At 49.1% G+C, this 11,594-nt stretch overlaps 1 protein-coding gene across 1 annotated transcript in view; it reads left to right on the forward strand.

Annotated features, from left to right (window-relative positions):
- WDR1 (WD repeat domain 1) overlaps positions 1 to 6,947 on the forward strand; it is a 43,521-nt gene extending 36,574 nt beyond the window's left edge. Inside the window, 4 exon segments of the mRNA XM_017872011.1 lie at positions 2,316 to 2,426; positions 3,370 to 3,543; positions 3,849 to 3,993; positions 5,778 to 6,947. Coding sequence (XP_017727500.1) covers positions 2,316 to 2,426; positions 3,370 to 3,543; positions 3,849 to 3,993; positions 5,778 to 5,884 — 537 coding nt within the window. The 3' untranslated portion in view covers positions 5,885 to 6,947.
- The last annotated feature ends 4,647 nt before the right edge of the window (positions 6,948 to 11,594 follow it).

Genomic DNA, 11,594 nt, shown 5'->3' on the forward strand with positions numbered 1-11,594 from the left:
CATTTGCACTGCACCAAGGGATCTCACATATTTAATCCTCACTGCCATCCTGTCAGTTGTACAGATGAAGAAATAGAGGCACAGAATGGATAAGTTGGTTGTCCAAGGCCGCAGCTGGTCAGAGGGCAGAGCTGGGGTTTGTCTCTTAGCCTCAGACAACTCTGCGTGCCCGTCAGCCTGTAAGGTCTATGAGAGACTCTGAGGTGGGCCTGCCTTTGCTCCAGCACACATCCCAGCCCTGCTGCGTTGTAGCTGTGTGACTTCCAGCATTTACCTCACCCTCTCTGAGCCTTAGTTTCCCATCCCCAGCACTCACGGATCCAGGTGATTGTGAGGAAGTACATGTAAGGCTCCTCACACCATCTTGGTTCCTTCTACAGATGAGGAGGCTGAGGCCTAGAGCAGCTTGGTACTTTCCCGCATGCAGAAGGGTGGCACCTGACTCCCCAGCCTGGCTTCTCACCCCAGACAGCGGGGCCACCTGCACACCTTTGGAATATCCGGACCAAAGCCACCTGAGACCCAAGCCTGACTCACTTTATACAGAATTCTGCTCTGCAGAAGATATTATCTGTTGGCGAGCCTAGGCTCGCTGGCATGTAGACCGGGGAAGGCAAGGGGCACCTGTTGGCATGAGTGGCGAGCCCTGCTAAAGAAAGCTGTTTTCAGGACCCTCCAGCCCTCCTTTGCCTTGTGAACTTAATTGCTTTAGGGAGAGTAGATTTCTCTGTGTCCTAGATAATAAGAAATCCCTGCCAAGTAATTATTGCAAACAGCCTGGACAGCCAGTGGGGGTGGGGAGGTGCAAAGGGAATCCACACATGGAGTGCCTCGGGGCCTGGGGGAAACGCTACAAAGCAGAGTTCTAGAAGGCTGGCAGGTGGCCTGTCTGTACAGCAGGGCTCTTCCCAGCCAAGGGGTCTGCACATGGGGCTTTGTGGGTGAGGGGATGAGGCCTAGGGAGGAGTGCCCTGTGTCTCCAGACCCAGGTTTCCTCATCTGTAAAGTTGCGGTCATCTTAGGCCATCCTTTCACCTGAGGCTGAGAGTAAGGATCCCACGAGGATGTTCAGACAGGCCCAGCAGGCGTCTGCCACCGAAGAGGTTAGAAAGGTCCCCGGTAGGGTTGTAATGTGTGGGGGACAGGCTACAGGTCCCTCCACCTCCTTGTGAGGCATTTTCTGTCTGATCTGCTGTTAATCACCCAGTCCTCCCAGGGCATCTGGAACCCCTGCTCTGGGTCAGAATTTTCTGCAGAGCTCCCTGTCACCAGTCAAAGGGTTAGGAGGGTACTGGGAGGGGCCTGGGATTTTAGATCAGGAAACAACCAGGTTCAAGTCTCATGTTAGACAAAGCTTCAGGCAAATGCTTAAGCCTGCCTTCTTCGCCTGTGAGTAGGTAAGGCCACCCCCAGAGCCAAGCAGATGACAGAGATGCGTCTTCGGTAGTAGGTTTTAGTCAGGGCGCTGCTACCATTCATCCCGATCCACCCACAATCCATGCAGAAACAGAAGCCCAGAGGGTAGGGGCGGAGGCTGCCCTCTGGTGTGGCAGCCACCATGAGGGGTGCATGCTTCCCAGTGGGCTTGGGGCATCAGGAGAAGCAACCCTGGCCCCAGGGAGTAGGCACCAGTCTCCTGGCCACTGTGCTGTGCTGCCATCTGCCCTTCTACCCCTGCGAGTCATGCTTGATTGGGGAGCAGAGTCTGTAGACTGGAGCGTTCCAGCTCCACTGCCAGTCTGCTGGAGTCCGAGGCGGACGCTCCACAGCTGGGTGCCCGTGTTGTGTCTTCTGGGCACCACGAGGTTCTCCTGTCCCCGGGCTGTAGGAGAACCATGCGCTGAGGAATTGTTTCTTTCTTTTGTTCTAAGAAGCCAGAACCTAGGATCCCGTGTGCCATCTACTTTTGCACTGTTGCTTTGCGGCCTTCTTGCCCTGGGTGCTCCCGCCCTCCTGATGCCTCGGAGCACTGTTCAGTGGAGTGCACTTATTTCCCTCACTGTCTGGAGGAGCTAAAGTTCAGAGGCCAATTGACTTTCCAAGAGGTGGTGCTGTGGTGACTGCAGTGGAAGTAATGTAGTGATGACAGTGATGGTCACAGTTAGGTGTGTTTCCTGCCCCACCTGACTGAGGGTCACAAGGCTGGGACTGAGTCCAGGTGGTGTGGCTCAGAGCCCCAGGTGGCCCTGCAAAGAGGTTGGGGACGGAGCCAAACCCAACTCCAGTGAGCCCTGACAGGGACGCGCCCCTCCTGCCACTGAGGGCTTTGTCCCGAAGGGCTGGACTGCCTGACCAGCTGCCTGTGTGTGCTGCAGATTGTCCTGCTGAAGGATCAGAGGAAGTGCTTCAGCATCGACAACCCCGGCTATGAGCCCGAAGTTGTGGCAGTGCACCCCGGCGGGGACACAGTGGCGGTTGGGGGTGCGGTAAGGCACTTTCCTCTCCCCCATGCTCTCTGTCCTTGGTATCTGGGTGATTTGGGGACAGTCTGAGCTGTGTGAGTACCAGGGCTATCTCAGGGAAGGCAAGGGGTCAGGGGAAGGATGGGGGCGGTGGGGGCGAGGGACTTGCTCTGGGGCCCAGCCACCTCCTGCCACCCAGAGCTGGAGCCTTCCCCTGCCTCCCTTGGCACTTCCCCCCACCTCACTGTCCGGATTCCCACAAGACTGGACAGTGAGGTAAGGAGAGTACCGAGGAGGGGACAGCTGGGTCTCAGAGCCAGCCCCATGAGTGGTGGGGGGAGCACAAGAGGGTAGCAGGTCAGGAAATGAAGGAACGGCATCCCCTGGGTCTGGGCTCGGCTCATAGATTAAATGAAGAGTGACAGAAATTTCCTAGCATCTTCAAGGTGCAGTACTAACCAGGCATTTTACAATTTCCCTTGAGTTCGGCCTCTGCGCCCTTGAATTTGTGTGTGCGGCCCGGTCACAGTCTGCCTGGCCAAGTCCTGAGTGCTTTGTAGAAGAGCTCATTTCCGCGCCCCAGCCCTGGAGGGCAGCCCTCCGATAACCCAGTCCTGCAGCAGGCGTGGCAGTGCCCTCCGTGCTAGGGGCCGGGTGGGTCTGCCTGCTGCCCGGTCCTTCAGGTGCCGGATGTGACCAGGGCATGGAGTGGCTTCCTCCACCAGCCAGCTTAAGGGCTTCAGGAGACCAGCAGTGCGCTGAGGTACCGACAGCCGTTTTGATAGAGCTACGTAGGTTTCAGGCCCATCCATGGGAAGAGCTATGCCCAGCGCCTGGCATGGGCCCAGCGGAGCAGCAGTTAGCGGGAATAGCACATTTTCTTAAGCCCTCAACCCCTCCCTTCACAAAGGGTGGGTGTGGTGTGTGTGTTCGGGGGTGGCTCACTTCCTCTCTGTCCCTGCCGTAGGATGGTAACGTCCGCCTGTACTCCATCCTGGGCACCACGCTGAAGGATGAGGGCAAGCTCCTAGAGGCGAAGGGCCCCGTGACCGACGTGGCCTACTCTCACGATGGCGCCTTCCTCGCGGTGTGTGACGCCAGCAAGGTGGTCACAGTGTTCAGCGTTGCTGACGGCTACTCGGTGAGTGGGTGGCGGGCTTCTCGGTCCCCGTGCTGGGCAGTGCAGTTGGCAGTGGGAGGTTCATATCCGTGACTTGGTCACCTTGAGCTGAGCCTGTCTGAGCTGTAGCTTTCTTGCCTCGACAAGTAGCAGGTGCCTCATGCCATGCTTCTGAGGAGTCGGTGGGTTCGCAGGGGTCGCTGGCATAGAGTTAGTGCCTGAGAAACCTGGGTCCCCATTGTCGCCTTGAGGGATAAGCGAGGTGATACAGGCAACTGTGGCCTGAACCTGACCTGCCACCTCTCTTGTTTTCAACCTGCAATTAGGAGAACAATGTTTTTTATGGACACCATGCAAAAATCGTCTGCCTGGCCTGGTCCCCAGACAATGAACACTTTGCCTCCGGTGGCATGGACATGATGGTGTATGTTTGGACCCTGAGTGATCCGGAAACCAGAGTCAAGATCCAAGGTAACTTCCGCCCCCAGGCCTTGGCAGGGACCACCGATGGTCCAGGGCTCCACGGGCCACTCACAGGCTATCCCCTGGCTGCGGTCCCCAGGGCTAAGTAGCCTCTGTGCTTCTAGGCAGGTGGCTTGGAAGAGGTGTGGGTCTCCTTCCTTCCAGCAAACACCAGCTGCGCAGCTGGCTGTACTGAGGAACAATGGGGGCCCCATGCACAGGACACCTGCTGAGCTGAGTGAAGGTCTCACTTTTGACATCTTCACTTCCCCCACCCACCCCTTAAATCCCATGTGGAACCAGGGTCTCGCCCTCCCTAAGACAGCCACGTCCAATGTATAATGTGAGCCTCATGTAGCATTGAAATTTCCTGGTAGCCACATTTAAAAAGGAAACAGGTGAAATGATTTGTAACAGTCAATTTTATTTAGTCCTGCATGTCATCTTCCTCCCTGTGGGGGTTATGATGTCCTCGCGTGGCCGCGCACGTATGTGGAGGCATCATCTGTGTTGTCCAAACCCTCCCCTCCCCAAGTGCCCCCCAACCACTCTCCTCCTAGTGTGTGGTCAAGTCCCCTCATCCATTCTCCTTAAAGATACCCTTTTGTGTTAAACATAAATGGGGTCCTTTCCTATTTAAAAATGTCTTAGCCCACCCCCAGAGCCCATTCCCCAGCTGCAGGCTTCAGGTGTGGGGCAGGCAGAGGGAAGGCAGCCCGGTCTGGAAGGGAAGAGACACAAAGCAGGTTTCAATGTCCGTCCTGGTTTATAAGGCAGTCGGCAGTCTGGTAGTGAAAATCAAACAAGTTCATGAATGAAATGGATCCAGAAAAAAATACAGCAAGAGCTAGTCGGATAGAGAGTAGGAGGTCGGGATCTGTGTCTTCACTATGGGGTCACAGGCCACCAAACATGAAGTGACCAAGCGACCTTGGCGTCGGGCTGTCGTACAGATAGTTGAGTTCTGCACCTGGAAAAGAGCCAGCCTGGCGATGTGGACGGAGCACTAAAGCCTGGCCTTACAGCCAAGTCATGCTTGGTGGTTGAAGGCGCTCCTGGGCCACCCGTAGGCCAAGGCTTCCTGCATCAGGGTGTGTGCCGTGCCAGGTGGGGTGGGGGCTGAATCTTACCCTGTCTAGGCAGGGCTGGGGGCCTCCCGGACCTGGGGAGCAGAGAGCTGGTGGGAACCCCCTTGCCTGCAGCTGGGAGCCTCCCTGGGCATCATGGGCAGAGCCAGCCACAGAGGAGCCATAAGCACACAGGCACCATCTCACTGTTGGCCTCTCGGGTGGGTGGAGGCAAGATGATGGGGAATCAAATCTGGTCACCCACAGTGTGACTGTCACAGAGGGGAAAGTCAGTGGTCCCCCCAGTCCTGTGTTTTCCAGCCTCTTACTGGTTGTCATGCCTGCCCCATTTTAATAGGGCATGGATACGGTGTAGTGGTTTGTGTGTTGTCTGCATGTCATCGCTTTTATACAGAAGACGACATTGTTATTTCACTCCCTTGGAACTTGGTTGTCAAGACTTGGAGAGAGGGAGCCACTGGTATCTGTAGGTGGAGCCAGGGATCCTGCTAATTACCCTGCAGCACATGAAAAAGAGGTACCCCGCCCCAGGGCTCAGGAGTGCCACGCAGAGAATTCAGCCCCACTGCCACCATGCCAGATTCCTGAGTTACAATGATCGTGGCCATTTTTTTGAGGGCCCAGGTTGTTCCATCTTCCTAGTCCAAGATGTACATAGATGCAGAGAAGTTTGGCTTTTCGTTAAATCACACCCTTTTTTCCCAGATGCACACCGGCTGCACCATGTCAGCAGCCTGGCCTGGCTGGACGAGCACACACTGGTCACAACCTCCCATGACGCCTCTGTCAAGGAGTGGACAATCACCTACTGAGGAGCCCTACCCCCGCCTCTGGATGGACCGAATCAGGGACTAGAGTTTAACTGCAGCGGAACATGTCCTTTCTCTATTTCTGTGACGCGCCCCCATGCCCCCGCCCCACTGCAAGAGGCAGGAGGGCCCCGTCATGACCCTCGTCTCTGCAGGGTGTCTGTACACATTCTTCTGAAAGCTTTAGACAGGAACAGTTTGCACATGAAAAATAAAGCAAGCACCTAAACAATGTGTGGAGCGTAACTAAAACCCACAGCCCAACCAAACCTTGAGAATGCGGAACATTCCAGAGGCAGTAGCCTCCAAAGCACACAGAGCCCCTGGCCCCGCCGTGGCTCTCACTGTCTTTGTCAGGGGAGGTTGTACAGGTGAGTGAGCCGGGGGGGCTCACGTTCCTGCCTGCAGAACATTTCTGTACTAGTGAGAAGAGGGAATATGCATTGCAGTTCAGCAAAGCCGGAATTCTGTGTTGAGCAGATGTCTGTCTCTCCCTAGTGTGTGACTCACAACTGTGTGGCTGCCTTCAGAGTGCCACCTCCTGATCAGATGGGGGACACAACCCCTGGATATGTTTCCTTGTCAGATTTTGTGCTTGATTTTAAGAATGGAATTGTGGGTTGTTTTGGTTTCTTTTTTTTTTTTTTTTTTTTAATGTATCTTAACTGTTGCCTGTCAGTGTTTACAAACTAGTGTGTTGACGGCACCATGTCCAGGTTTTTAGAACCCTTGTTAGCCAGACCGAGGTGTCCTGGTCACCGTTTCACCATCATGCTTTGATGTTCCCCTGTCTTTCTCTCCCTCTTCTGCTCTCAGGAGCAAAGGTTAATTTAAGGACAAAGATGAAGTCACTGTAAACTAATCTGTCATCGTTTTTACCTTCCTTTTCTTTTTCAGTGCGGAAATTAAAAGTAAGTATAAAGCACCGTGATTGGGAGTGTTTTTGCGTGTGTCGGAATCACTGGTAAATGTTGGCTGAGAACAATCCCTCCCCTTGCACTTGTGAAAACACTTTGAGCGCTTTAAGAGATTAGCCTGAGAAATAATTAAATATCTTTTCTCTTCATTGTGGATCACTGACTTTGTGTGATGGGGGTATGTGGGGCGGCTGGTTGGGGAGGAACCTTTGTGGAATTTTCATGGCTTTAGGGGTCTTACCAGCCTGCAGCCTCAGGCAGGAAATATTTGGAACCCAGGATTGTCAGATCCATCGTGTGGTGGAAGGGAAACCCCAGAGAAGGGGCTGGAACCCTCAGTTCCTGCCCCCAGCCGTACCGCCAGATCATCCTGTGACTTGGGTCACATCCCTGCCCTTCTCTGGGCCTAAATTTGTCAACTGAAAACACTGGACCAGATGATGTCTACATCCCATCTACTTCTCAGATTCTTAGCAGCCTCTATAGCTTTCAGGTAAGGAATAGCATGCATTTAGATGTTAAAAATCAAATTCCCAAACATCCAAATTAATTGCAAAGTGAGAGGCACTGTTCTTTGAAAGTGCCTTTTGTACTTTTGTAACAATTGTAAAGTTGTCTAAATTTGCTATCCCAGTTTAAAAAAAAAAATCTTCAAAGAGTATAATTACATTGCTTCTTAGAAAAGTCAGGATAAAATGTTAGTCTATAACTTCTGAAGTTATAGACCATTATATATCTTAATAAAGTCCACAAGTGACTTTGTTTCTATGTGTATTTTGGGTTAGGAACAAGGCACTTTCACATCAATGGGAATGGTGAATCATTCAGTAAATGGTGATGATAAAACTGGGTGATAAAAATAGTCTTGCTTACCTTGTCCTTGTAGCAAAAACCGTAGGAGGGCAAGAAAATACTGAATTTAGTCACACAAACGCAAGTGTTTCTAAGAATGACAAAAATGGTAAAGAATAGAAGTGATACTTTTGACTATATATTTTTGAAATCTGTTGAAGGGGGAAAAACCACCAGTCACAAAATCAAAAAAGACAAATGGCACAAAAATTTTCAACATGTAACTAGACCGAAGGATGTGTTTAACACCTGACCTAATTTGTCTTTAATACAGGTTAAATTTTTTCATCTTTAATACAGGTTAAATTTTTTTCATGGATATTGTGTCCATACATGGGAAAGTTTTCAAAATATATGATTAAAAACTAAGTTACAGAAGAATGCAGATAGTGTGGTTCCATTTGTGAAAAAAGGCCACAGACTCAAGGTACAAACAAGGCCCAGAGGCTTAGAAGATCCATGGCAGAAGGGAGGGTACCTGTTACTCCTTCATGCAGTGAAATTAAAGACTTAAATCTCTACCCAGGATCTGCATCAGTTTCAAGGAGGAAGATCTTTATACTCACAAGTAAGCTTTAAAGGAGAAAACTAAAACCACTTTTTATCCCTGGAGAGAAAAGAATGCAGGCAGCATTTTCAAGCTAATCATTTGTTGGGAATCCGTGATCACAAGGCTGAGCTTCAAATAGGAGTCATTTTGGGGGAGGAGAGAAGCTGGATCCCAGGCGTGACCCAGATGGAGCTGATCCTCACAGCTCCGTTCAAGGCAGAATGATACCTTTGTGCACATCAGCTTCATTCTGCAGACCAGCTTTGGCTACCTGGAACACTGTTCAGGATTCCAAGACCTCGGGCTGCACTGGAACTACACATTGATCTGAGATCAATTAGCAATAACCAGCAAGGATCAACGCCTGTGGATGGAGAGGGTTGGGTAGGGTGCAGGCATCTCCTGTCATGCTCATCGGCCAGCTTAGGGACTTGCAGACCTGGCACTCGCTCTGGAGGAAGCAGTGCAGTGAGAAGAAAGCCAAACTAAGGAATGTTGGATTCTGTTTCCAGCTCTGACACACTGACCTCTCTTCATAAGAAGAAGCTGAACTAGAAGATATAGATTCTAAGAGCCTCTTGGGGATATAGAACAAAGTCTACTTCCATTAGGACACTGCCCTTGTGAAATGATCATGTAGATAACATGCATTTGAACAATTGGATCAGTTTCTGAAAAGTGAATGTATGTGTGTGTGCACATGTGCAGACTGACAGGATATGGTGGAATCGAATCCCTGCTGCAAAGTTTTCACTTTTACAGCTGATCACAGCATTAACAAAAATGTATTGATCACCAAACTGACATTGTTTAGCATAACAATTTTTCTTCAAATGATTACTGTGTTAGCAAAAGGATCTCTTGGGTTCAACCTTATGGGAATCTGGCCAGTGTTTGACCCTGAGCCTCTTAGAACCTGATGCATTGTATCTGGACCTCTGAGAGCTGGGGGTCCCTTTGTGCTGTAACCCATAATGTGGTGCTCTTGACACTAGGAAGTTACTGAACACTCCGAAGAGCTTTCGGTTATGCAAAGATATACCCTACCAAAAATGGAAAGACAAAAAATTTTAAACATACATTAATGTCTCTGCCAATTATAAACCCATTACATGTTACCATAGCAAACGTTAAAGAAAAGTGTTTTTCAACACAATAGTAGAGGAGTAACATTGTTTTACGTTTTGGAAAATCTCACATCTGCCTTCTCCATTCAATGTGTGAAATACATTTTGTTGTTGTTGTTGTTGTTGTTTGGAGTACACGAAGAAAATGGTCTCCCACAGATTCACAGTTGGAAAAGGAATAAGAACTTGAATAGCATTTTCAGAAAACTGGATTTTCATCCTTAGCATTATGCCAAAATCCAACAAGTGAAAATTCCTTAAAGGTTCATGCAGTGTGAAATCTGAAACCCTATCAATGAATCTTTAGCCACCCTGTCAAAATCCACTTTGAACACAACTTTTATCTGTGCACAATTTTGTGCCATTCTTTGATTATTTGAAAAAAAGTGATTCATTGAGTTATGCTAATCTTTCAAATGTGGACACATTTCAGAAAGTATTTTTAAAAATCACATTTCTACAGGTTACCACCAATCTTGACAGAAACATCATTTAATTGTTAGGATCCCACTGGGCTCACAGAACTTGCAGTTCCAAATGAATAGTCCAGGTCCTGGGGTGTGTCTGTCCTCGTTCTTTCCCATTATCTCTCATTTGCCAGGCTGAAGTTGCAGCTACGTTTTGGTTTGAGAAGAGGCAGAAAGCGCGGCAGAGGCACAGGTGCAGTCTTGAGGGCCACACACTCAGGTCCACTCCCATTTTATGAGGAACTCTTAGGTGAGCATATCTACCTTGGAGGGGCAGGTGGCTGGGCTAGGAGGCTGGCAGCCCTGGTTAGGTGGCCCCAGGCCCAGCCATGACTCCATTGCTCCAGGGGAGAGGGAAGAGAGCCAGCCCACTCTTCATGAGCCAAATTCTAATGTAACACATCCTTGACACATTAATTTGCCTTGCTAAGCTTGAGTTGTATTGGAGAAGATCTGGGAATATAATTTTTCCTGACATCTCTATTAACAGTTTCCTTGGATTGCAAGATGAATTTTAAAAAATATCAATTCCAAGTGCTCATCTGCCTGACCAAGATTTTCTCAATACAGTTACTCTGCAGCAAAAACAAAGTGGAGAAATGTTTGATTACTGAGATTGACATGAAATTGCTAAGACTGATATAAAACCGCAAATGTCCATGATATGAAGCTTCAGTCCCGATCTGTAATCTAAACTTACTTAAAAATAAGGACATAATTATTGTGATGGGTAAAAGATAAAAGGTGTTTTCAGCAACTTTGGGGATCCACTCGGTGCCATGTTTTGGTCCCCTGCCTTTTCTGGCAGTTCCTTTCACTTTGTTCCCAATGCAATTTGGAGGACTAGGCTCGAATCAAGGACACTTAAATTCCAGACTCTCTGCCATTGTCAGCTGGGCATCTTTTGCTGCAGACAAAATGCCTCTGTGGTTTTCATTTTCTCCATTTGTTCATTTCTTTATTCATTTTTGCTGTTTTCTTGAGCATTATGTCAGGGATTGTTTTAGGTTAGGGGCTAGTAATATGGGAATTGCAAATTATAATAATATCAGCTGCTACTATTCACTAGAGGCAAGTAATGTGCAGACGATGTGCTATGCACTTCACAGGTACTTAGGTTCACCTGATAAAATACAGGATAGGCTGGGTGCAGTGGCATACACCTGTCATCCCAACTATGTGGGAGGATTGCTTGAGCCCGGGGGTTTGAGATCAGCCTGGGTAACAGTGAGATCCTCCATCTCAAAAAAAGTAAATAATAAAATACAGGACCTCCAGTTACATATTAATATCAGATAAATGATGTTTTAGTACAAGTATATCCCAAATACTGCACAGACATACTAAAAGCATTGTTGATCTGAAATTTAAATTTAACTGGGCATCCTGTATTGTTTTTTTAACAAATCTGTCAACGTTACATACATTGTTATTCCACTTTATTCTCACAGTCGTTCTATGAGGAGTAGATGTTATCCCCATGTAGCAGACAATGAAACAGACAATTATCAGCTGGGTAATTTTGGGCAAATGATTGAACTGCAGGAAGTAGAACAGGGACTTGAAATTAATGCTGCCTGACTCTGAGCCCTGATGGAAGTTCTTTGTTATTTCAGATGCAGAAGACGTAGGAATACAAGCCGCAGTTGTGTGGTTGCTGCCTGTGAAGCAGTAAGCCACCTGCCCCGTTTGTGTGCAGCAAATGGATGGCAGCTCAAAGGGTTAAACTGAAGATAATTGAAGGGACCCTTTGGAGAGGTGCAGGTAGGATTAAGGAAGCCAGGAAGGGGCGGAAGCGCT

This window comes from Rhinopithecus bieti, unplaced genomic scaffold (genome assembly GCF_001698545.2).
Source record: "Rhinopithecus bieti isolate Rb0 unplaced genomic scaffold, ASM169854v2 scaffold_865, whole genome shotgun sequence".
NCBI lineage: Eukaryota > Metazoa > Chordata > Mammalia > Primates > Cercopithecidae > Rhinopithecus > Rhinopithecus bieti.